At 30.6% G+C, this 26,261-nt stretch overlaps 1 protein-coding gene across 1 annotated transcript in view; it reads right to left on the reverse strand.

Moving 5' to 3' along the window:
* LOC111713999 (cardioacceleratory peptide receptor) overlaps positions 1–26,261 on the reverse strand; it is a 54,126-nt gene that overhangs the window by 26,114 nt on the left and 1,751 nt on the right. The window contains exons 3-8 of the mRNA XM_023488999.1: positions 20,618–20,728; positions 7,020–7,136; positions 6,628–6,677; positions 5,058–5,132; positions 3,505–3,674; positions 2,044–2,121 (exon numbers count right to left, since the gene is read on the reverse strand). Coding sequence (XP_023344767.1) covers positions 2,044–2,121; positions 3,505–3,674; positions 5,058–5,132; positions 6,628–6,667 — 363 coding nt within the window. The 5' untranslated portion in view covers positions 6,668–6,677; positions 7,020–7,136; positions 20,618–20,728. The remainder of the gene's footprint in view (positions 1–2,043; positions 2,122–3,504; positions 3,675–5,057; positions 5,133–6,627; positions 6,678–7,019; positions 7,137–20,617; positions 20,729–26,261) is intronic.

The raw sequence follows: 26,261 nt of genomic DNA on the forward strand, positions 1-26,261 counted from the left end.
TTAATACAAATATAACACAAAGCTCTTTTTACAACTTCCGCAAAAAGAAACTTTTTATTTCCAATAAAACGGAATAGAATAGAATAGAATAAATAGAATGGAATAAAAGGATAAACATATAATAACCGCAGCGGGATACACCAGTTGATAAAAGAGTGGAAGGATTTGCTTCTTCAATAATTAATTGATTGATTAAAATATAAAAACAAAGTTACGGGGTTAATAAATAAAAGAATTTGTTTTAAATCAAATGAAAACTTCATATTCTAAATTATTGTATAAAATCCCAATTATAATAATTTGATTCAAAATTCGCAGAATCATGCCCTTTTGTAAACCGTGAATCGCCCCGGGTTATTCATACAAAAAACTGTTTATAATTTTACGAATTGCTCCCCTTTTGGCGGTGGAATATTTGCAGATTTTTCGCACAACTGACTTTTTGCGAATTTTCATGATTCATGAAACAAGATTCACTTTTCATCATTTAGTTAAAAGTTGTGAATTTCAAATGAAGAAATAATATTATTTTGATTGAATAAGCTGGGTGGTAAAAAGGTGCCTATATAAAGTAATGATGAATAAATGAATAAAAAATTACCTAATTGCTTTACAAGCCACCAGGCCTGCCTCCCAACTAACTGTGATTTTCCAGATGATATCAGTTGTTACAGATAGTAACCCAACAGATAGATCTGTAATAATAGATATATGTCACAGATAGTAACCCAACAGATAGATCTGTAATATATATGTCACAGATAGTAATCCAACAGAGAGATCTGCATTAGATGTATGTTACAGATAGTAACCCAACATATAGATCTGTAATAGATAGATAAGGTTACATATAGTAAAGCAAGAGAAAGATCTGTAATAGATAGATGTTACAGATAGTAACCCAACAGATAGATCTGTAATGTATAGATATATGTTACAGATAGTAACCCAACAGATAGATATGTAATATATAGATAGTGTTAACACATAGGAACTTAACAGATAGATCTGTAATATATAGATAGTGTTAATACATAGAAACTTAACATATAGATCTGTAATATATAGATAGTGTTACAGATAGTAACCCAACAGATAGATCTGTAATAGATATATGTCACAGATAGTAACCCAACAGATAGATCTGTAATATATAGATAGTGTTACAGATAAGAACCCAACAGATAGATCTGTAATATATAGATAATTTTACAGATAAGAACCCATCAGATAGATCTGTAATATATAGATAGTGTTAACACATATTAACTCAACAGATAGATCTGTAATATATAGATAGTGTTACAGATAAGAACCCAACAGATAGATCTGTAATATATAGATAGTGTTAACACATATTAACTCAACAGATAGATCTGTAATATATAGATAGTTTTACAGATAAGAACCCAACAGATAGATCTGTAATATATAGATAGTGTTAATACATTGTAACTTAACAGATAGATCTGTAATATATAGATAGTGTTAATANTTTAACAAAATCAAGTCAGGACCAAATCTTAAGCAAGGATGCTTGCAAGATTAAAAAATCAGACAAAGGGTAGGGTGTACCACTCCAAAAACATGGCATTTTTTTTGCTTTAATAATTTTCTTGTAGCAATGTGTGCATCAAAAACGACGGCAAGCAACAGAAAGTTTTTCATTATTTACACGGTTCACCATATTATAATATATATTATATATATATATTAATATATATAATATATATTTAGACTGTTTGAACATGTCCTGAGACTAGCTTCCAAGAATTACGTAATTCGTTCTCGTAGATTTGTCCGGATTATTTTGCCAGATTTTCCAGAATTAGAAACTAACGAAATAAATTATATTATACTCTGGTTTCTTTTCCTTCCTCGAATTAAGTTTTGAAATGAGAAAACACCTTGAATTAATTATACTAAATTAAATTTAAAAATGTTCCAATATGTCTCCTGTAAATGTACACTTCTCACAAAATAGCAAAGTTAGCAAAAAAAAGCTTTGACATAGTTATTGCTAAATCTTTTAAAAACATTTACCTTGTACCAATCCCCATCTGTTAGTGTACTATTTGCTGCAGTACAGTTGGATATGTTTGTAAACAAGGTGAAGTTGTCCTAAACATAACAAAATATTAGTTTATAAGCCTGAGGTTGGAACTAATGTTTAAGAAAGCGGTAATCTACCACGCCTGAGCCCGATATCCATAATGGCAACTTTTAAATTGTATTTACCACATTTGATCACATTTTATCCAGGTAAATCTACTACTGGGGTCGTGACGGGTTCACAAGTTAGACTTACAGTGTACGGTACGGTAAGTTATTTTAAGTTGTAAACCAGCACTGTACCAGTCCGAATTGTACCAAATAGTACTTGGAAACCCAGCGTTACCCAGGGTACTCATAGTTATTCCCGCCGTTTTTTTCGCTTTTAAAGTCGATCCACTCAACTTAGAATCTTAAAACCAAGCTAATAAAATTCCCGTGGTTCCTTAATCAAAATTTGTGGCTAATCGGTAATGAGGTTCCTGAGTTATGATCGGACAAACAAACAGACACCCAAACAGAGATTAAAACTTTATATTTACACGCTAGATTTTCGGATCAAATATATTAAACTTTTAAAAGAAACTATTCCAATTTCCTAATTCCTTTCTTAATACCATTAAACCTGCAGTTAACTGTAGTATTAGAAGCAATAGCGAGACATAGACTGTATTTAATTAGAAAAGAAGCAATATACTAAAATGCAATGTTTTCCGTCAACCTCGTTATATACATTTCTTTAAATTAGAATACAACCTGGCACTAAACGGGTGTCAAGAAAATTGTGGATTTTGAATATTTAAAACTTAGTGTCCACAAATTGTGTGACGCGTAATTGAGAGCTTTTACGCATTTTAGACAAAATTAACCTTTTCAAGTATTCATGCCTTTGAAACTATATGGATATGAACTTTCAAATTGATCACCAACAAGATTTTTGCATGTGTTCAATTCCATGTCTTAACCCAAACAAATTTGTTTGTGAACACCCTTTAGCAATGTAGCAATCTAGTTTTAATTAAACATTAATATTAATATTTTATTTTTAGATTTGCTTTAACTTTCCACGAGGGGGGATTATATCAAAATTAGAACAGAAACTTACTTATTATAATGTTGCAGAGAAAATATTGTCAGGGGCTGTTGAACTTAGATTGAGTGGCGTTTGTTTTTTCGCACCAAACTTTTTTCGCTGACCCGACATTTGTAGATTGGCACGTCTGATACACAAGGGTAGCCTTTTATCAGAACATTGTCTCGTCAAGGATGAAAATTGAGTGTACACAACTCACCATGCCAGTGTTCACACGAGTTTCCCGGCATTTAATTTTCAGTTTAACAAATCAGAAAAGCTTTCTCAGAAAATGTTTTAGAGATTGCCAAATTGAATGAGACATGCCACTATGGAAGGTCATTTGAAATAACGTTTACAGTCCCTTTAAGGTTTGCTACCTGTGTACAATTGAAGAACTCTGAATCATACATCTGATCCAGGTTTTCAAGATGACCCCGGTTCTCCTGGTTCTCTTGGTTTGCTAAGTAGTCCTGGTTCTTGATGTTCTCCAGGTGTCCCAGATAGTCTGGATCCCCTGGGTCGTCATACATCATCAGCTCTGTATATCCTTTTAGTTTCAACCAGTTCATGTTTATGCATTTTATTTAAAAGATTATCTTTACAAATGATAAAATGAAAATATCTATATCTGTGTTACAAAATGTAGAATACTATAATTCTCGAATTGAAAAATATTATCGAATCAGAAAAAATGTAAATTCAAAACTTCAGTTAAACTTTGAAAATAAAATGACTCTAAGTTTAAATTTGTGTTTATATTTAGCCGTGCATGTTTCTTTTACATCTTGTATCCAGCTAGATTTGATTTAAGTAAAGTTTAAAAAAGAGTAATAAATTTTTTTTAAGTGTATCTTTTCATATGTTTATATAAGATAATAGATATAAAAGAATTTTTTGGCTGCTGCCGCAGGTGTTTACGTGTAATAATCACGAACAAGTCTTATTATCCTGTTCGCTCAAGAATGAGATGTATTTATGAAAAACATGGCTAGGAAGGGGGTGGGGGAGGCGTTATCCCTCCCCCACTAGAGTTTCTTCGGTAGCCGCCCCCCCTCATTTAAAGAGATTACCTCTACTTACAAGGATGAGGACTAGGAATTAAGGCTTGAATAGACGATTTTAAGGTTGGCACATAACCATCAACTCAGACTACAACGGGGTTAAAAGAAAAGAGGGGAAAATCAAAATGGCGGAAAGAGATCCACGAAAATAAAAGATAAACAAAAGAAAATGGTTTAAAATATTTTTTTTTCAAAATTAGAGAAGTATGGATAAGCTTTAAAAACGAAGCAAGAAATATATACATTAGAATAGAAATAAACTGTTTTGAAATTCATTCGTAGTCCCTTTCAGTCGTTTACAGTCCTTTTTAGTCCTTTTATAAGTCCTTTTCATTCCGTTTCATTGCTTTCCATTCCCTTTTAGTCCTTTTCAGTCTTCGTTAGTCCTTACCTGTCCTTTCTGTTCTTCTCCAATGATTTCCTGTCATTTTAGTCAGTTCTTTAAGAAAAATATATATTTTAATTTCAGTGAAATGTATCCAAATTGTACTGTTGCATAAGGTAACATCAATATATTAAGTTATTTAGTCCCTTTTCAAAAAAGTTATTAAAGAAGTTGTTAAATAAAATCAACTGATTTAAATGAATTATATTTTGTAAAAGTACGGAGCGCGGCAGACGTCGTAAATAAAAAGTGTATTGGTTGAGAAACACCTTTCTTTGATTTCAGGGTGCTCTAATAAACATAAGAATTTATTGACGACATTAAAACTAAAACTGCAAGTAAAAGATTTAAGCAATTTTACCTTTGTTCTCGTACTATAGAATTGTGTAATCGCCTAATTTTATTTTCTTTTCGTCACTTAATTTCCATGTTTTTTGGAACACCCTGTCTTTTAAGTCTGGTGACACTATATCTAAACTGGTTCCTTGTTCCCAGGTGGGACTGGAACGTGTTCCAGAGATCTGGTTGGATCGGGTTCCAGAAAAACTTCCTTTTCCATCTTCAAAACAAATATTCATATGTTTACAAAACGCGAAAACTCGTATATACTGCATTGTAGATGAAAGAGAACCGAGACAGACAAATAACACAAAAATATTTTCCACATTTTGTCCATTTTCACAAATGTTGTAATAAAATATTTGTTAATTTCCTTTGTTTAATTCTGAGTATTGAACATTTCTTTTTTATTGCTTAAACCTTGTGTCCATAAAGGATGTTAAATGGTTGGAAATATTTTGGATGTTTAGTGTTGTGCATCCTTTTTATTCTTTTTCATCCATTTCAAATTTTTCATTTGTTTAAATCCTATTTTATAATTTTTCATTCTTTTCATCCTTTTCACCCATTTTCATACTTTTTCATCTTTATCCATTCTTTTTTCATCCTTTTCAACCGTTTTTTATCTTTACCCATCTTTTTCCTCCTTTTCATCCTTTTCATCTATTTTCATCAATGATCCATCCTTTTTCATTCATTTTCATCCCTTTTTATTATTTTATTCTTTTTTAAACGTACGTTTTTAAAAGTTTTGATTTAGCTTTTTAGTGTTTAAAAACATCTGCTAAGTCTAACGAGGGAGGGAACCCCCGGACGCCATTAGCCTCCGCTATGCAGACACGCAGAAATAAGACTGCGCAATACAACAAATGTGTCTGTGTTATTAATCTCCAGATTAATTAACCCTATCTCTGCTGGTGTACTTGAAAACCAGGATANCAAATGATACATCATTGGAAAGCTCTTGTGCTCTACTTTTAGAATATGCAAAAAAAAATTGCAAATTTGCAAAAATTGAATTTTTTATCTTAAAATCCAGTTATATAGTAAAAATGTTTGCAAAAAAAAAATTATCCAAAAATTAAAAAATTATACATTTTTGAAAAGCCCTTATCCATGCCATTTCAAATATGCAAAAAATTTTGAAAAATTTTAAATAACCTGATTTTTAATCAAGAAAAACTAAAAATGTGCAAAATTCCTTTGAAAAGTTGTTTGCAAAAAATTTGCAATTTTTTTTGCAAAACTTGTGCAATCCGTTTCCTTATGTCAAAGGCTTTCCAAAAAGCTAAATTTTATCAAAATCTGACAAGTGGAAGTGGGTCAAAACAAAGATTTAGTTTGTTACAGGAAAAAGCAGTCATTCAGGCAGTGTGCCTGAGGACTCAGGCAGTTATTATTAAAGCCCGGTTTTAGGCCTAAAGGGAGGGCTTGGGGTATGTAGGAAAAGTCAGAAAATTTCAACAGCCTCATACCAATACTTTTAGAGTTATGTGAAAAAAACTACAAGGGGGGTCAAATTGCACCTCCCCCCCCCCCCCAGCAGGAATAGGGTTAACCGATCGGGATTAAGGATATTCCATTCTAACGTTTTCAGCTCTGGTAGAAGTAAAGTATAAAATTTTAAATATTTACCAACGGCCCCTGCCCATCTCTACTTGTGTCCATAAAAGATGTAAAATGGTTGGAAACGTTTAAGAAGTATATTTGTATTCCTGAAGTGTAATCACTATATTCCTTCCCCTCACTCCACATACTTCCAACCCTGCTCCACACACAGCATATATTATTTCATAATTTCATGTTTATTTTTATACCCCATATCACCCTCTGTAAATAAATCATTTTTGTGGGTTCAAAAATTCCCAAAGTGGACAAAATTAGGAAATTAAAATCCAGTTTTCATTCTCTGCCAGAAATAATGATCCCCCCACCCCACCCCTCGCGAATGCGGGAAATCCTAAAAAAATATAATTTTCCCTTTTTTCACAAATAAAACCTTGTTCTAACATTGTCGTGAAACTAATGAACTAATCAGATCTAATGTCTTCCAACATGTTCCAAAAATAAGAAGTCTGAAAGTACACTCTAAATATATTTCTGTTTCCTCAAGTTAGAGAGATTACTGATCCGGTCGTCTTCACATGATTGATTGATTACATTCTTCTTCGTTTAAATTATTGCGTGGCATTATTTGAACAAACAGCACTCATTGGATCTGTGCCTGAAAACAAATTAAAATGTTAAAAACATATTAAATTCTCAAAAAAGAAAAATTAATACAATTTGAAATTACGTCGAAACAAGTCCTTCAATTTTGCTTTCTATTAAATGGGTTCACACTGAAAATATATGAACTTATTGGTAAACAAATAATTTTATATCATATCATGTTTTAAGCTGTTAAACGTTAAATTTGATGAAACAAGAATAAGAAAACTTCAATGCATGTTGAGTGCATTGACTTCTTGAAGTAGGAATATTTAATTTTATTTGATCTTCATTTTACTTTTATTCTAGTTTAAAATCAACTATTTGGTTTCCCTTTGAATCTTTCAAATATTCACTTTAAAGTCTAGATATTTGCAATTAGATTACATTCTTTGATTCTATCAACAAAAATATCTTATTTCCCCCTCTACCTTACCCCAACCCTCATACATCTTTTCCCCCCTACCTTACCCCGACCTAATTACCTCGTTTCCCCCTCTACCTTACCCCAACCCTCATACATCTTTTCCCCCCTACCTTACCCCGACCTATTTACCTTATTTCCTCCTCTACCTTACCCCAACCCTCATAGATTTATTTCCCCCTACCTTACCCCGACCCATCTACCTACTTTCCCTCTCTATTTTACGCACTACCTTATTTCCCCCTACCTTACCCAAACCATTCTACGTCATTTTCCCCCTACCTTACCCCAACCCCAACCCTTCATCATTTTCCCCTCGACCCTACTCCAACCCTCCTACCTTATTTCCCCTACCTCTCCCCCCCCCCACTCTCTTCCCCATCAAGTGACATATCTAAGGCAAATTTGGCAAGTTATCTTTTTGTAATGTTACGATATTATATGCATTACATTGCTCTTTGTGTCAAAGAAAACTTTAAACAAATTCGGGTCCTTACATCACGCTGTTGCAACCTTCTTCAGCTCAATATTATTCAATTATTCAGATCTGATTTTAATCGGAACTAATTGCTCGTTTATTAATATTAAAATAACAATTATTTCATAATAGATTTGAAAAACTTGACAGAATTAAAGGAATTGTTTTCATAAATTTAAAAGACCCCCACCCCCATAAAAAAATCGAAATAATATTATATAATCTACGCTACGCTACGTAAACACAATATTATAATTTTTCATTTTAAGTTTTAAATGACATATAATGTAACAAAGCCATAAATGGCTGTCTTTCATGATTTGGTTTAGCGGGACTAATAAAATACGGTTGGTTACCGAAGGAGAGGCGCGAAGAGTTGCGAATTCATCTTGGCATGAAAAGCAAAAAGAAAGGGAATTTTAAAATGTAAAACTAGGTGAGGAATGTTTGATTGGTATTTAGATTAAACTGGTTTTTAAACTATCACACATCAAGGAATTAGCTTTACAAAATATATTTTACTGAAAAATAAGATTTATTCATTTTGCATTATATTGTTGCCTATTGGAAGTCGGGTTTTATATAACTTTGTGCCCCTATAGCATTTATTTTAGTCTAAAATGTTACCATTTTTTCTTCATGTATCATAAAGTTATAAATTTTTCACCGATTAAGTTGTTTTCCATGGTGGATTTTCAAAATATTAATATTGGTTAGAAGGTTAGAAAGGAAGGATAGAAGAATAGAAAGAATGTAGAATATGATTATAGAAGGATGGTAGAAGGGAAGGGTAGACAGAAGGATATGAAAATAGGAGGATAAAATAAAGAAGTCAAGAATAGATGAATAGAAGAATATATAGATGGCCGGTTAGAAAAGATAGAAAATAGATAGAAGGATAGAAGGATAGAAAAAATGGATAGAACGATAATAGAATAACAGCCAATAAAGATCGAATCATAGAAGGATAGAAGGATAACAGCCTAAAAGGACAGAAGGAGAGAAGAATAAAAGAATAGAAGGAGAGAAGAATAACAGGATAGAAGGATAGAAGGTTGGATAGATGGATAGAAGGATAAAAGAATAGCGGCCTAACAAGATAGAATAAGAGAAGAATAAGAGCATAAAAGGACAAAAGGAAAGAAGGATAGAATAGAAGGCTAGATGGATAACAGCCTAATAGGATAGAAGAATAATAGAATAAAAGTAGTTTAGGATAAAAGTATTAAAAGAAAAGAAGGATAGAATAGAAGGCTAGATGGATAACAGCTTAACAGGATATAAAAATAATAGAATAAAAGTAGTTTATAATTTAGTACATAGAACATGGAGCAGTGTAATTAGTTGTATTTAAAGTACAACTTACCCCTGGCTTAATAGACTCTATTACAGTATATTGAACAGTATCTAGTTTCAAAACCCACAGCTTACTGTTTCCCCAATCCCCAGACAATAGAATGAACAAAAAACTAAAGGTTTTAACAAAGGAATTGAGTCTTTGCCACAAACTCTGATTTTCTAATCACTATATCTTTGGAACCAAATGTTGCAGACCTTAGATATTTCAAACTATGAATTCTGTAAGATCAAGTAATCAGAGTTTGAAATATCAAAGGTTTACAACATCGAGTTCTAAAGATATTGTGGTTTAAATATTTGATTTTGTTCCAAAGACTCAATTCCTTTAATACAACTAAGATTAAGAAAAATAGTTACCCGGAAAGGATGAGACTTACAGCTCTCGAAATAAACCGATTCGAAGTTGACTTCTTTCTTAATTTAAATGCAAAAATACTAAAAGATTTGGTAATAATAGAAACAAGGCAGAAAATAAGATTATTTTACAATTTTATGTTGATTTTTAATAAACGTTTTAGTTTTCTGTCAAATATTGAGAATAAGTAAAAAAAGTAAAATAAATGAAGAAAAGGATTAAAACTATCTGATTCAATTCTTTTGAATTATAAAAACTGAATGTAAACACAAATGCTGGGAATTAATGATTTAAACAGAAAATGATTAACTATTCCTTCTCAGCTTTTTCTTGCAAGTAAAAAGAATTTTTAGGGAAATATTTTGGCAGGTTGAGCTGAAAATAACTATTCTCACCTCTATACCCTAACCCTGAAGGTGTTCCATTAACTTTAATATATCTATATAATGTTGTTTTATATCCATACTTTACTGTTTACTGTTTACAACTACTGCAAGGAACTTTAGAAATTATAAGAGTGCAAATTTAGGCATTTTTAAATTTTACTTTAGTATATTTTTGTACTGTACTCTATTGTATTAAGTGGGATAATGTCATTTGATGCATTTTAATTTACTTAATTGCGAGCCTTTTAATTCCGTGCAATTCAACGCAATTTCTCGCAATTCTGTTATCTGCTGTACTGTAAAGAAATATCAAATATTGTACTGTTCTTCACTGTGGTTTATTGCAAATGTGCTGTGCTGTACTACAAGTGCACTGTACTGTTCTAATTTGCATTGTACTTTATTGTACTATTATATAATATACAATACTGTTATGCAATATACGGTATTATTATGCAATATACAGTACTGTTATGAGCTCTATTTTACTCCATGAAATCTAAAATCTAATATGCATATTGTGAAATTTTGTGGAAAAATCTGTATGATTTCAAAAAAACATTTTGACTGCTTAATGCTGTGGAATTTCTTGTCCTACAAGAGCAAATAAGAAAAATAAATAAATCGGATATTTATTATGGTTTAAAATCGTTGACTAAGTTTGTCTGGTATTGATTCCCCTAGATTGATATCAAATACAATGTAAATATTAAATATAAAGATATTTGTTTTATAGTTTAGAAGGAAATTCCCAGAGTTTGGAAATAGATATGGATTTTTATCACGTTTCTTGCCATTTTTGGCCCATTAAAGGAGACACCTCCATCAAAAAAAACATGGTATGTTCTATTCACAACGGTACCATTTCAACCTTTCTCTAATTAAGAATGAGGGAGATATCCACATTTTTATACCTAAAACTCTCTTTTGAAATGGTATCTGTATTCTCGCTGCAAAATTAAATCAGAAAATATACAGAATTCAACACATTTTAAATATACAACCGAAGATATCTCACTAAGACAGTGGTGGTTTGAATTTGCAAATACCGATTTAAACAATGATCATATGTATGTTTAAAACTTCGTATATTGTTAAAACAGTTGGAAAACAGTTGAAAACGTACAGGTGGAAATATAAATTATTTTCTGTCTACTCGACTCACAGCTAATATTAATTATAACAAGAAGCATCTTTTACGAAGCAAAGATCCAGAAAACATATTTGCATTTTTTCAAAAAAATTTCTAGAAACAGTTTTAATCAGTTTAACGGTTTAAATTAAAAAAAAACTTTCTAAAACCAGTTTTAATCAAAACATGGGACGCAATTTTGGTGGGGGAAAAAAATAAAAAGTTTTGAGACACTTCTTTTTTGAATTTGAAATGATTGTTTCAAATCTTCTGATATATCACCATTAATCACCATTAATCACAATGCAAACTTGATAAAGAAAATGAAACGGACACTAAAATGTTTTATGAACCCCCCTCCTCCCCCACTGTGATCCTTAGGGAAAAATCGATGAGAATTTTGCCAATTATTTCTTAAAACTAAAGCTTAAAAATTAGTGATTTATGGTTATGAAATATACATGTCCAATGGCCGAATTTAAAGAATTTGAGCGGCGGTTTAAATTTAAGCCGCCATTTAGATATGGTTGGTTCCACTTAGAATTGTATTAAATGTTTCAAGATTTAAACCAGCGCTTAATTTAAACCGGGTTTTGGCAGATTTAAACCGCGGTTCAAATTCTTTAAATTCCATCTCAGGACTACGAAGAACTTTTTACTTAGTTATAGTTGGTTTTCCAGCTACTGACTAACAAAATACAAATTGAGATTGCTTGAAGGGAGTGACCTGCAATGTTTGGTAGTTGAACTGAGAGTAGTTTTGTGGAGAAAGTTCTTAGGATTTATCGGAGACATATAAAACATTTTAATAATGTATAATTACTTAGTTTGAGCGCAAAATCATCTATTTGGGTGGTTACGTATTGAGAATCGTTTTTTTTAAATTATCAAATAACGACGAAAAAATGTAACAAAAATTTTACAGTAAACTAATTATTTGTTTAGGAACAGGTTCAGAAAATAAAAATTAACTCTTATCATCGAAAATAAGTAAACTTATTCAGTTATTGGCTTCTGTATAATCTCTCATTATTCACAAATATTTTCTTTAGATTTTCTGGAATTTTTATTGAAAAGACTACATTTAAAAAATTTGTAGAAATCTGCAAACGAATTTGTAAAAAATAAGAAATTCAATATAAGGATGAAAAAGAAATAATTGATTCTAGCATTGATTTATTGACAAATATCTATTGAGAAATATGTTCCTACACATCTAATTAGTTTACTGTAGAATTATGATACATTTTCATCGTCGTTATTTAATAATTAAATCGATTATCCTGATGTTACCACCCAAATGGATGATTTTGAAAGTCGATTTTGTGCTCAAACCAGGGGGCGGGCATAACTCTCCTAATTTTGCCTGGCTAGGTTTATACTGTACAGTGAATTTTGTCAAAAATGTTTCCTTATGACTGAGTTGGTATCATAGAGTACAGTGGGTTTAATCCTAAGTACATCTATTTGTACGGTATTGTGTGAACAGTTAATTTTAATATTTTTCAACAATGAGATATTGTAGTGTCAAAAATTGTGTAAACAACGATGTTTCGGGTTCAGAAATTTTTCATAACATACGAAAAGAGTGGATAGAACAAGTTATCTGGAAGACAAAACACCCAATTTTTATATGCTCCTACAAAACCAATAGATTATTTCTATTTAAAAATCACTTGTTTCACGTTAAGTTCATTTATGTAAAATAAATATTTTGACAGTTTTAAGTTCTTCAATAACATAATATTTAAGTCTAACCTAATTTAGATTTATTATTAGTTCAGAATTGCTTTTCATTCTAAAAGTCAGAAACATATATTCCTAAGAGTTAATTGTACAATGTAGATTTCAGAAGTAAAGAATTTGATAATAAACAAGATGTTATTAAGGAGAAGTATTTTATTTTTTTCTCTATTTGTCATGTCTCATATTTATACAAAAATCATATGGGCTTGTTTTCTTTGCTTGAATATTGTAGGCTTCACTTTCAAACAATAATGTCTTAAAACACTGATTTACGAATTAAGATCCCCCCAGGTAGAATTTCTGATCGGGTCATTGTGTACAGTGGCTGTACAATAAGAAGTCTAAAATTCCAGATGCCCCCTCTATTACTAATATCTCGATGGCTCAAACTCAGTAATTATACATCATTATAAAAGTTTTATATGTTTCAATTGAATTCCAAAAAAATTCTCCACAATACTACATTCTCAGTTTACCTACAATACGTACACATTGCCGGTCACTCCCTATAATAGCTGTTTTACAATTCTTCATGTGTCTCACTGTATATCACTGGTGGCAAAAAAATATCTTTTTTATAATCTGTTTTCCCTCTTTTGTCTGAGGTTTATTTCTAATCTATTATTTCCCCCACTAGTTGCTTACACATCATTCAATGCATGCTGTAATCTATTGTATAAAGATGCATGAACGACACGTCAATGCATGCTGTATTCTATTGTATAAAGATGCATGAACGTATGTTTCATACATTTTTGTACAGCCTCCTTGAAGGGACATTGACCCTCCATTTTTTAGAACAGTAGGCTTTAAATATTTCTTTTGTTAGAATAAATGAGGAATCTTCATGTTTCTATTTAAAAATTGATTTTATTCAATTTTGATTTTTGAAAGTGACTTTTAAATTTATGCTGCAGACCCAATGAGGGAAGTTTAGAATTTAATGGTTATTAAAATAGAAAAACGATAGATTTTTTTTATTTTTACTCAGCTGAAAACTAGGATAACAGTCCCTGTAATAGTGCATAATCAAAAATTGTCTAACTTTAAAGCGCATCTTCAGAACTGTGTTATAAATTGTTTTAATTTTGTCCAAAATGTTATTCCTTTGCTTCTAAGTAGCCCTTCTTAATGGCTTTTGTAGTGACCTGACTGGGAACTCTTGTATTGCGCGGATATCGAGATCAATCTTTGAACCCGATCTTTTGTTAATCTGTGGACTAATTAAAAGTGTCCGCAGTGAATATCGAGATCAAGCGATCGTAATTATGAGTGTCCAAAACAAAAGTTGAGTAAAGATCGAATACAAAAAACGTTCATTATCCATTGGATAGTTGGAATTGTTTATTTTATTAAAACCTCATCAAGATTGAATTTTGAATACAAATTTCGAAAACTTAAAGTTTTTCCTAAATCCTATCAACCATCTTCCCCTAGCCTCGGGGTGGGTATAAACTATTTACTATAGAGAGAGGGGTAGCCAAACATGTTTCAATTTTATCAGTAAAACACAATTTTCAGAGGTTATAAATCATTCGTTTACATAAAGGATACAGTATACACTGAAACAAAGTTTAAATAATAATAATGTATTTAAAAAGGGGAAAATAGGAAGAAGAAGAATAAAAGAAGAAGAAGAAAAAAAAGAAGAAGAAAATGAAGAATAAGAAGAAGAAGAAGTAAAAGAAGAAGTAGAAGATGAAGTAGAAGAAGAAGAAGAAGAAGAAGAAGAAGAAGAAGAAGAAGAAGAAGAAGAACAAGAACAAGAACAAGAACAAGAACAAGAACAAGAAAAAGAACAAAAACAAAAACAAAAACAAGAACAAGATCAAGAACAAGAAGAACAAGAAAAACAAGAAAAGCAAGAAGAAAGAAGAGGAAAAAGAAGAAGAAGAACAAGAACAAGAAGAAGAATAAAAAGAACAAGAAGAACAAGAAGAAGAATAAAAAGGACAAGAATAACAAGAACAAGACAACAACAATAAGAACAAGAAGAACAAGAAGAACCAGAAGAACAAGAAGAACAAGAAGAACAAGTAGAACAAGAACAATAAGAAGAACAAGAAAAAGTACAAGAACAACAAGAACAAGAACATCAAGAATAAGAACAAAAACAAGAGCAAGAACAAGAACAAGAAGAAAAAGAACAAGGACAAGAAGAACAAGAATCACAAAAGAACAATAACAAGAATAAGAAGGAAAAGAACAAGCAAAAGAATAAAAACAGCAAGAACATCAGCAACAATTGAACACAAATAAGGAAAATATAAGAACAAGAACAAGAACAAGTAAAAGAATAATAACAGCAAGAACATCAGCAACAGTTGAACAAAAATAAGGAAAAGAACAAGAACAAGAACATAAATAATAATAACAGCAAAAACATCAGCAACAAGAACAAGAAGAACAAGAAGAACAAGAAGAACAAAAACATGAACAAAAACAAGAATTGGCTAAAAGAATGATATATAATTATATCATCTGTTTATATATGAAGCTGAGAGTAATTAGTTAAAAGGCTGAAGAGAATATATATAAATTGATTTGATTGTTATATATATTAATACAGAGATAATTATCAATATAACAATTCTAGGGTGTCAAAAATAAATTCAGTGCTTTCTTAAATGAGAATAATTCTCTAAAAAATTCGATTTATTTTGTAAACTCTAAATCTAATATTTGTTATTTGACAATGTCAGATTGGTCCAGGTACTAAATTGATATAATTTCCAGTAGTAGTTGAACCACGTATACTAAGCTGAACCACTTCTTATGTGCGCAACTGTTTAAACTAATTAATTATAGTTCTGTTTGACACAATTGAAAGATATTGATTTCTTATCTTGTATTTTATAGTTATTTATAATACTATATTTGATAATAATATTAAAGAGATTTTATATGGATAGAAACGTTTCATGAATCGATATCATCAAATCAACCTTTTTTTGCTGAGAAAAATAAAAAGTAATGCAGGAATGTTATATAAAATTCATACATCTACTTGTATAAACATATATGTAAATATATGCTGTAAAACTGAATAAAGAAAACTCACTACCAAAGAAAAACAAAGTTTACGGTGAAAGACCTCTTTAACAAAATGCGGTTTATAAAATGGAATAAAATTTTTTGTTTAAAAAATAATTTTACAAACTAATTATGACAAAGCAAAGCGGGCCTTTGAAATTATAAGTGGAAAATACAAAATTAAACATTTTGTACATTGTAAACTGTAAACTATACACTGTTTAAACTCTACTACTTTTACTGTAAACTATAAACTTTAAACTGTATAAATAATATTTTGTATTACAGTAAACTGTACACTGTAAACTGTAAACTATACACTGTATAAACAGTACTAGTTTTACTGTAAAATATAAACTTTAAACTGTATAAATAGTATTTTGTATTACTGTAAACTGTACACTGTATACTGTAAACTATAGATTGTGAACTGTTGTGTACAGTGTACACGTTACACAGTAAACTGCAACTTTAACTGTAGGATATGTAACTGTAAACTGTACATTGTAAACTGTACACTGTACACAGCAAAAAGCACACTTTAAAAAGTTTACTGCAAACTGTACAATGTAAACTTACAGTAAAAACTTTACAGTTGAAACTGTACACTGTAAATTTTACACTAATAACTATAGTAAACTTTACACTGTTAATTGTAAACTGTAAACTGTGCTCTTTAAAATGAGTACTTTACGTTGTAGACTGTAAACTGTACAGTGTAAACCGTATATGGTGCCTGTACACAGTAAACTGTGCACTGTGTAAAGTAAACAACATATGTGTAATTTAAAGCTAATTCAACAATTATGCAGTTTCTAAACTTAAAAGCAAAGAATAAAACAATAAGATATTTATTTCTGTATTCTCATTTTATGCGTTTAGAAACAAAAATAATTGTTATAAAACACCCGGTGCATTTTAATGCATCAGCAAATGCGTAAGCTTACGCATTATGCGTAAGACAGGTAAGCAATCTTTACGCATGAAACTGTCAAACAAATCCCTAGTTAGACAGTAACGAAACAAAACTATATTTTAAGGACGGAAAAATTTGACAGTTCAATATTTTAGTTAAAGTACTTTCATACTTTAATGGCAGGAATGAAGTTTCTTCTAATAAGCTATTTTACTGTTTAATTATATGCGGGTTTCCAATATTATCTGCAGCTGCAGACAAGAACTGATTTCTCCAATTTATCACGGTTGCATTTTGAAATCAGAAAAAACCCTTAGAATCATGAAAATCAAAATTAATTGGTAAAATTTAAAGTTATAGATTAAAGAGACACTGGACAGTTTGTTCTTTTTTAAGTTTTACAATAAACTTTCAAAGGTTTCAAGGTGGAAAAAAATAATTAATTTATTTAAAGATTCGAACATAAAGAGCATCTAGCATCATGTTCAAGAGAACTGTTAATCTAAAAGGAGTTCCAAGTGTTCAAGGGTTAAAGACCACAAATGTGTGAAGTACACCTGCGCCCTAAATTTAAAAGAGTATCGTTGAATGAAACTCCCGATTTTCCATTTTGGGGTCTTAACATTTAAGTAGATTTTTATTTAAGAGATTCGAAAAAAAAGAGAATACGAAGAAACTAAATAAGGTAATATTTCATAACAAAAGTATTAATATCTACAAAACTGCCTAACCACATTCATGAAACCCGGGTTTCAAAACTGGTTTTAATAACGATACCCTGTTTTAAGTTTTGGGCTCAGCGCCCTAAATTTAAAAGAGTATCGTAGAACGAAACTCCCGAGTTTCCTTTTTGGGGTCTTCACATTTGTGTAAATTTTATTTAAGAGGTTCGAAAAAAAATGAAGAATATGAAGAAACTAAATAAAATAATATTTCCTAACAAAAATATTGATATCCACAAAACTGCCTAGCCCCATTTGTGAAACCCGGGTTTCAAAACTGGTTTTCATAGAGATACCCTGTCTTAAGTTTTGGGCTCTGCTGTGGTATGGTGACACTTTTTTTTGCAGTTAACAGCTCTTTTATTAATTTTTTTTTGTTTAAAGTCCAACATGAAAATCAAGAGGAACAAGTGCACCATTTTATAAATAGTCCTGTTTTTACCGCATTATTTTTTGTTCCTAATCTTGTAATTGTTAGTTCACCATCTTATTAATCTTTTTAATTACTAATCTCAGACTTGGAAATCAATCATACAGTGTGTTCAAGAAACTTTATTTTAAATTTAAAAATATATAATTGTTTTTTGTTGTGAAAAGTAGTTGTAAAGGAATAAAAGAACACAAAATGTTTGATTAAAGTTTTTCTCGTATTTTTGGACTATTTTCATGGTCTATTTTTTCTTGCTTTTAAGAAACTTACTTTATGAACAAATATTTGTCAGTTTCGGCCATAATCCTTCATTGTAAATGGACAATGGACATGTTCAGTTAAAAATGAAACTTGATTAAAATCTGCTGGTACACCTGGTCAGTAAAAAATGAGTTGATTTCATTTTGAATTAAATCAAGATCATAGATTAATAAATTCACAGATCTAGATTCTATCTTAGTTGTTTCTTTCGTCTCCTTTAAAATGTAAACAGTTCTAATAACCGGTTTAGTAGATAGAGAATATATGCGACATCTCAAGTGGAACTTAGTGTCCTCGTAGCTCCTCCAACTTTTGATTTAACGCAGAAATATGAGTAGAGCAAATCAATCCGGCTACATTATAGAAATTCAAAACATTGGTGTTCCATTAGACGATTTATGAAAAAAAATATAAGATTTCAGTCTCACGCAGGTTTTATCTTGTTTGGCGTGCAGTAAGTTTATGCAGAAGAAATTCAATACCCGAAGAAATTCAAATTCCGAAGAAATTCAAAACATTGTTGTTCTTTTCCATTAAACGAGTTATAATGAAAAAAAATATATTTTATTTTGTTTTATCTTGTTTGACGTGCAGTAAGTTTATGCCGAAGAGAACATATCTAATACAACTTACAAAAATAAGTATTCAAATTCGAGAATAAAGAATGATAGAAATAGTTAAAAGGTTTATATCAGGACAAAGTATTATGACTTTTTTTAATGCAAACCAAATCTGTTTTTCTATTAATCTATGACATGGTAGAACCAAATCTTTAAGTATTATAATCTATGGAAGAGCTAAATATTTGTTAATATATGGTAGAAATAAGTATGTAAATTTATTATTCTATGATAGAATCAGATCTGTAAATATTATAATCTTTGGTAGAACCAGATTGTATATTTATCAAGCTATGGTAGAAATAAGTCTGAAATTTTAGTAATCTATGGCAGCAACAATCAATCTCGGTCGATCTAGAAAATAATGACGGTGTTTCAGGTCAATTCTGCAAACTCTGGATAATTGGCTTGATAGTAGCTAGTTGATGGTTTTATGGTTGAGGCTTGTTATAAAATCCTCTTAATTCACCTTGTCTTGTCCGGTAAAATAACCAAAATCTTCAAATATTCGCAAAGATTCAGCCTGCTCACTAATTTTTAACACATTGGCATCAGGATACAGGGTATAAAGAGGAGAAAAAAATACTACAAAGAAACTGAGTTTTTGTCACAAATTCTGATTTTACAATCGCTAAATCTTTGCGCCTGATGGGGTAAGCCTTTGATATTTCAAACTATCATTATTTGATCTAAAATGATTCATAGTTTGAAATATCTAAGGTCTCCGACGTTGAAATGCAAAGATTTAAGAAAAAGAAAATCAGAGTTTGTGACAAAAACTCAATTCCTTTAAAAGCATAATTTTTCAGGAATCATTTTTTAAAGTCATTGACATGTTATTGAGTCTAGTGGCCGAATTCCTGCCAAATACCGTACACTAAAGATTTCCTTTATTGTGATGAGTATTATATTGGTCAAGAATACTTTTAAAATCTAAACAATAAATGAAAACTTGTTTTTTTTCTTTTCTCCTAAAGGAATTAAGTCTTTGTCACGAACTCTGATTTTCTAATCTCTATATCTTTGCAACCTAATGTCGTAAACCTAAGATATTTTAAATTAGGAAATCTGTTACATCAAATAATCTAAATTAAAAATATTAAGGTTCATACTATCCGGTTGCAAAGATATAGGGATTAAAAAATTTGTGTGTGTGGCAAAGAATCAATTACTTTTTGACATTTTCTCAATCTTTCTCTATAACTTGCACTGCTTTTCAAATATGATAGTTTATATAATAGTTTATATATTCAATTTTTTAATATTTTCAAACTTGTTTTATTTAGAGCTGAACTTTGTATGAAACGGTTTATAATTTTGCGTAATTAGATAGATTTTGATGATTATGATAATTAACAAAAAAGGAAATTTTTTTCAATATCTTCTTAGAATCGGTCTTGCATGATGTTAATTACAGACTTCCTTGATAATCTTTCTTGTTTTTAAAGAGAATGTTTGCAAAAAAAATGTCGAATTTTGACGACAAAGATAAAATGCTGACTTTTTTGACATAGTTTTTTTTTGTTCGAAAAGGATTTCAATGTTTTTTTTCCTTTAAAAATATTGATATTGTTTTGTATGTTTCACAGACGTACACTCTCTTTAAGTTGTAGTAATTTGTCCCAAGTTTACCTCATTTTTGGTGCATTTTCGCATCCTGCATCCTGCACATCTTGGGGATACAAGTATCAACTAATTGCCAATACTTATTGCAAAACTTGTCTCCAGGAGGTGCAACAACTTCTGCAAATGTCACAATATGTTCAGCCCTGTTTAGTGTCAGGTGTTTAATCTTGACTTAAGAATAAAAACAGTTGAAAACAAACAATTGAATAAGGTTAGGCGGCCATTTTATCCAGTAAAGAAAAGTGTTGACGGATTTTTAGTTCATCCAGATCAAGAATGTAATGCAAGGAAAGTTAATTGCGGTCGCGTATACTCTGCGTACATATTGAAACCTGTTCTCTTTGGGCGGATTTTGTAAACAAGAATAGATGTATCAGTGTTCGTTTAGTATCCGAGGAGGTTAAAAGCATTAAATTTTGATAATTTTGATAATTCACACAATGATTAGAATATTTCATTGATTTTTTATGTGAAAGATGGATCCCATGTCAGGCTTCGACATCCGTCTTGTGTTTAAATTACCGCCCAGTGACAGTACACTGCCGTACAAAAGATGCGTACACCTCTGAAATAACTTTCCTTCCATTAAATCCTTGATCCAGATTAACTCTAAGATGCTTTTTACATCTTGAGGATTTTTTAAAAGTATTTAAAAGCGGGATATTTGTTCCTTGTTAGGACATTGATCTACAACTGTCAGTAAGCTAGTGTCTGAAGTGAGAGTGAGGAGGGGGGATGAGGGGGGGAGACGAGAGGCTGAGACGGAAGACTGCAGCTCCATCCACCGTCCACCAGACATCAGACGGTCTATATTACACAGACATTGTCCGGAGAATTAAGGTAGAGGTGAACGGTGCTCTGCAGCGCAAACCACCGGTTAAAACAACAGACTCGGATGTAAAAATGACGCAGCATTATATGCACATCATGTTCAACGGATAAATCGGTCAAAAGTCTGTATTGTATAATCTGCTTAGTTTGGATTTCTCCACAAAAAATTGAAATTTTATTACAATAATACTAAGATATTTAATCTGTGAAATGAAACAGGTTTTTATGCATTTTTAAATAGATTATTTCTTGAAGGAAACCAGAACAATTTAAAAATATTTAAAATAAAAATAACATCATTTATCACAGACTCACGGTTAATCAAAATGTAAAACGTAAAGAATTTCTTTGGAATACGACAGCATATGCAAGGGACTCTGGGGGACAACGGCCGGCACAATCCCCCCTAATTACAAAAATTATGGGGGGGGGGGCCGCGGGGCGCCAGACTAGACTTGGAAGGTTAAAACGTTTTACTTTCTGAAGAGTTTAGTTGTTTTTGTATAATTTTTTCAGAACTTTTTCCCAGTGACCATGTTTTATTTGTATACTTTGTAAATTTTTGGTTCAAGAATATTTAAAGTTTTTTTTCTCTCTTGGAAAAACAACACTTTTTCATGAATTTTATTATATTTTCAGAAAATGAAATAGACGAAAAAAAATTTAATTTTTAAATAAGAAACATAAGTGTGAGAAACTGAAGTAGACATGTCAAATGTGACATTACTGGTATAAATTGCGACCTCGTAGCTCATCTAAATTTTATTCTACGCACAATTTCAGCTTTTAGAAGCTCAACACATTTTTGTTCTTCTCAATAGCTCTTTAATAAGAGAGTTCTGATTGAAAACATAAGAGAATTCAATCCTACGCGAAAGGAATAGAGTCTATGCAACAAACTCTGATTCTCTAATCTCAATTTCTTTGCGACCTGCAATATCCTAGATCTTAAATGAATAAAGAAATAAAGTAAAATTCTAATTAAAGGATTAAAGGGGCCAATTATTGCTATTTACTTCAGTTGCTTTGCTGAATAATGCCATGGTGGTCGAATTCTGGAAAAATCTTGGCCTGGGAAAAAAGAAGACCCATCTGTGAATCATTAAAGCCACTCTTTAAATTCACGTACGTTTTTTATTTATCAAGCAATGTATTATTGATCATATTTTGCAGATTAGTTAATCAATGATCATGTTCTGCAGATTAGTTAATCAATGATCATGTTCTGCAGATTAGTTCAATGATCATGTTCTGCAGATTAGTTGATCAATGATCATGTTCTGCAGATTAGTTAATCAATGATCATGTTCTGCAGATTAGTTAATCAATGATCATGTTCTGCAGATTAGTTAATCAATGATCATGTTCTGCAGATTAGATTTTAGAAATTTTATGATTTATTTTGATTTCGCATTTAAAATGCAAAATTTGCAATCAATTTTCTCCATCAGTAATTAGTGTTTATAAAAACTACCATGTCTTTTATCAGCTTTATTCAGCAAAACACTCATAGCTCATTAACTCATTAGGGATAGCTAGGGAAACAACAAGAATATACATCTCTATCAAAGCTATATATATATATATGATTTATATATTTGATACATCCATCTATATACATATTATGTATATATTTTTTAGTTGAAACGCAACAATCTTATTATATTATATATATATATGTATTATATATATTTGATATATCCATCTATATATATTTATTTATATATTTGATTTAACAAGATCTCACGCCAAAACTTGAGACAAATAGGTAAAGAGTTTTTCCTATTAATGTAAACCCACTCAATTTGGAATTGAAAACCCAAGCTAAGAACATTCCCAAGTAAATGAGTAAAAGGGGTTCCCGGCCGAGTTAAGATCGGACATACAAACAAAGATTACTTCTTAATATAAAAAAATCGAATATTTTATTTGAGATTGCTGGTAAGACATTCTGACCTTCACTTGATTTTACATTAGAGCCACATATCAGAAACTCAAATCTGTATTGTTCTTCTCAAAAGCCCTTCAATATGAAGAGTTATGATAAAATAAACATATTAAATTTCAATCTTTATATTTACTTAAGCATATCGTTGGAGAAGAAAATGACTCAAATTTAAATATGATATAAATAAATATTTGTTACCAAGGCAAAAAAAATAAAACTTTAAAAGTATTTATCCCTAGTCTCTCCGTGTTCTTCTTCAGGACTGAGAGAAAATAGATATTTAAGCCGTGAAATTTTTCTATTCTGAAGAATTCGAGACTTTTTTGATGAAATTTAAATATTTGACAGAAAAAGTGACGTGAAAGACTTGAGGAAATGAAACCGTCTCTAGCATATTATTCATTTTCATCATTAAAGGGACTGTGCAGTATAAATATTAAGTAAGTTGGTTAACTTCACAAAAAGTGATTTTTTGTTTGTTTAATTGATGAAAGCCTTTGTTTTCATGTTCATATTCCGTTACAATTTTTTATTTTTCGTTCAATATTTTGCGTTAAGCGTAATGTATCCTTTAAAATTCTAGAAAATTAATAAAACTAATACATTTCCAAAATGGCATGCCTAAAATTGCTTTAATATTTAAAGGGTTTATTAAAGCCGGTCGAAAGGCTGATGAGTTCAATAAATCCGCAAAAGTTTGCCCAATTTTCTCGAAATGGTGATCAATATTTTTCTGTACATCATTAATTAAAAGTTTTGACGTCAATTGATATTTTGTAAAAAATAATAAAACTATGAAAATAGATATTTAACTTTTATTTGTCGAGTTAACTTGTAGGATAGAAAAGTTGTGGAATATATAAGATAAATGATATAAATATACTGAACGAGATAGATAGATAGTTAGAGAGTTACTTTATCAATATAATAAATCTATAAAGTTTGATGATATCAAGATATATTATATAAAGTATATTGTGTAAATATATATTTTACAGTTTTTCCTTGGCTCTTAAACACTCTCCACTAAACCCCACAATTCATTCGGTCAGAGTGCCACAGATTGCAATAGGTTAGAATACCTAGAATTTATACGAGGTGTGATCAATAACTTTTGCAAAAAAAATTAAGGATTTTTTCTCAAAGCCTCAGCTCAAATTTTTTTTATTAAGTTCACTGGGACTCAGAATTAAAAAATGAATATTTAAAGGATTATGACATGTCTCGACGGAAAAAGACCATCAAGTTCTTACAAAATGGTCAAAAATTAAAATTTATCAAACCATATTAGTAGGGATTCTAAAAGTATGTTTGCCAGACAGTTTGATATGTGATTTTACATTGTAAACAAAGTTGCAAAGCAAGATTTGAAAATGGAAAAGATCTGTGTTAAAATTGTCTTTGACATGGCTAGAATGGCGTTTATTATGGATCTCAAAAGTAAATCAAAACCAGAAAAATTCTCATAGATTCAATACTCAATCTACTTTTTTGTTAGATTGCTCTTAAAAAGAGTGTAAAACACACTCTGATGAAATAAGTTTGAGATTATTCTGAAAATTTTCTTGCTATAACAACGGAGCTGATTTCAGTTCGGGAGGACGCTCTTTTACATTACAACAAAGATCTGATTGACATCAACTGGTAGCCAGTATAAATAATTTTCCAGAAAGAAATTAAAGGGCAGAGACTTCTACAAGTATCTCTATTTTTTTGCGAAACTTATTGATCACACCTTGAACATATTATGTTTTCCCAATTTGCAAAACAAATTAATTTAAATAAACATCAATTTTATTTAAATTAACATTTAAAGGATGACTTGAAGATGGTTAATGATCTTTGGAATAATTCGCGCTAATCAGTTATATTTATATATTTATAGGCAAATTCTTGAAAAACAATAATTTCAATTTTTCTAGTCCTTGCAATTGTAAATTTCTGGTCAGCCTTTTTGTGTTTAAAAAAGTTTCGTTCATATTTATATTTTTTTTTAAAAATAAAAACATGATGGATCCAACAGTTATTTTTCTGTGTTATTATGTGTTATTATTTACCCAGAAGTCAGAACTTTTGTATTGTGAATCTAAGGATCAAGCATTGATATGCATCTTGTACAGACCTGCAGATCAATTCAATTCCTCATAGATATCCTGTGGTCTGTATACCCTGCAGGGATAACTTGAATTGAGGGATCAAGCATTGATCCTCAAATACATAAAATGGATTTAAAAGCTTATTTCATGTCTGGTGATTGAATTTAAAAAATGCCCATTCCAATATGTTTTCTAGTCTTGCTAGAAACAAATATCTTTCAAATCCTTTATTATCTGTTTGAAAGACTTGTCCCTAATTTCCACGGAACTATTACGCCTAAAATACAAAAAATTCAACTAGTTATTGCGTCGTTTTTGCGGACAGGAGACTTAACATTTCTGCATAAATACTGGGAGAGGGGATTTAGGTTTTAAGAATGCATTTTGTATTGCAGGCAACATTTTTATCACTTGTTTTAAGTTTTCTTAACAATAATTCCTTCGAAAATGTCCCAAAATTGCATAAAATGAAATCCCTGTGAGCGTATGCGCATAAATACATCATAATAAAATTTTCACACACATTTCCCCCAGAATAGAAGACCCTAGGGAGCTTTTTTGCACATTAGGAGATCATTAAACATAGTTTTTGCATTTATCTAGGCAAGAAAATTCGACTCGTTGATATTTTGTTTTCTGTTTTCTGTTTGGGCTTTGAGTGAATAGGAATGGGGCGAGGGACCAGGGAGGAGTGAGGAAGGGTGGTTTCATAATTTTCTTTTTTTTGGGGGGGGGGGCTAAGTTGGTCTAGAATGGTAAAACGTTTATTATAATA

Source organism: Eurytemora carolleeae, unplaced genomic scaffold, assembly GCF_000591075.1.
Source record: "Eurytemora carolleeae unplaced genomic scaffold, Eaff_2.0 scaffold1251, whole genome shotgun sequence".
NCBI lineage: Eukaryota > Metazoa > Arthropoda > Copepoda > Calanoida > Temoridae > Eurytemora > Eurytemora carolleeae.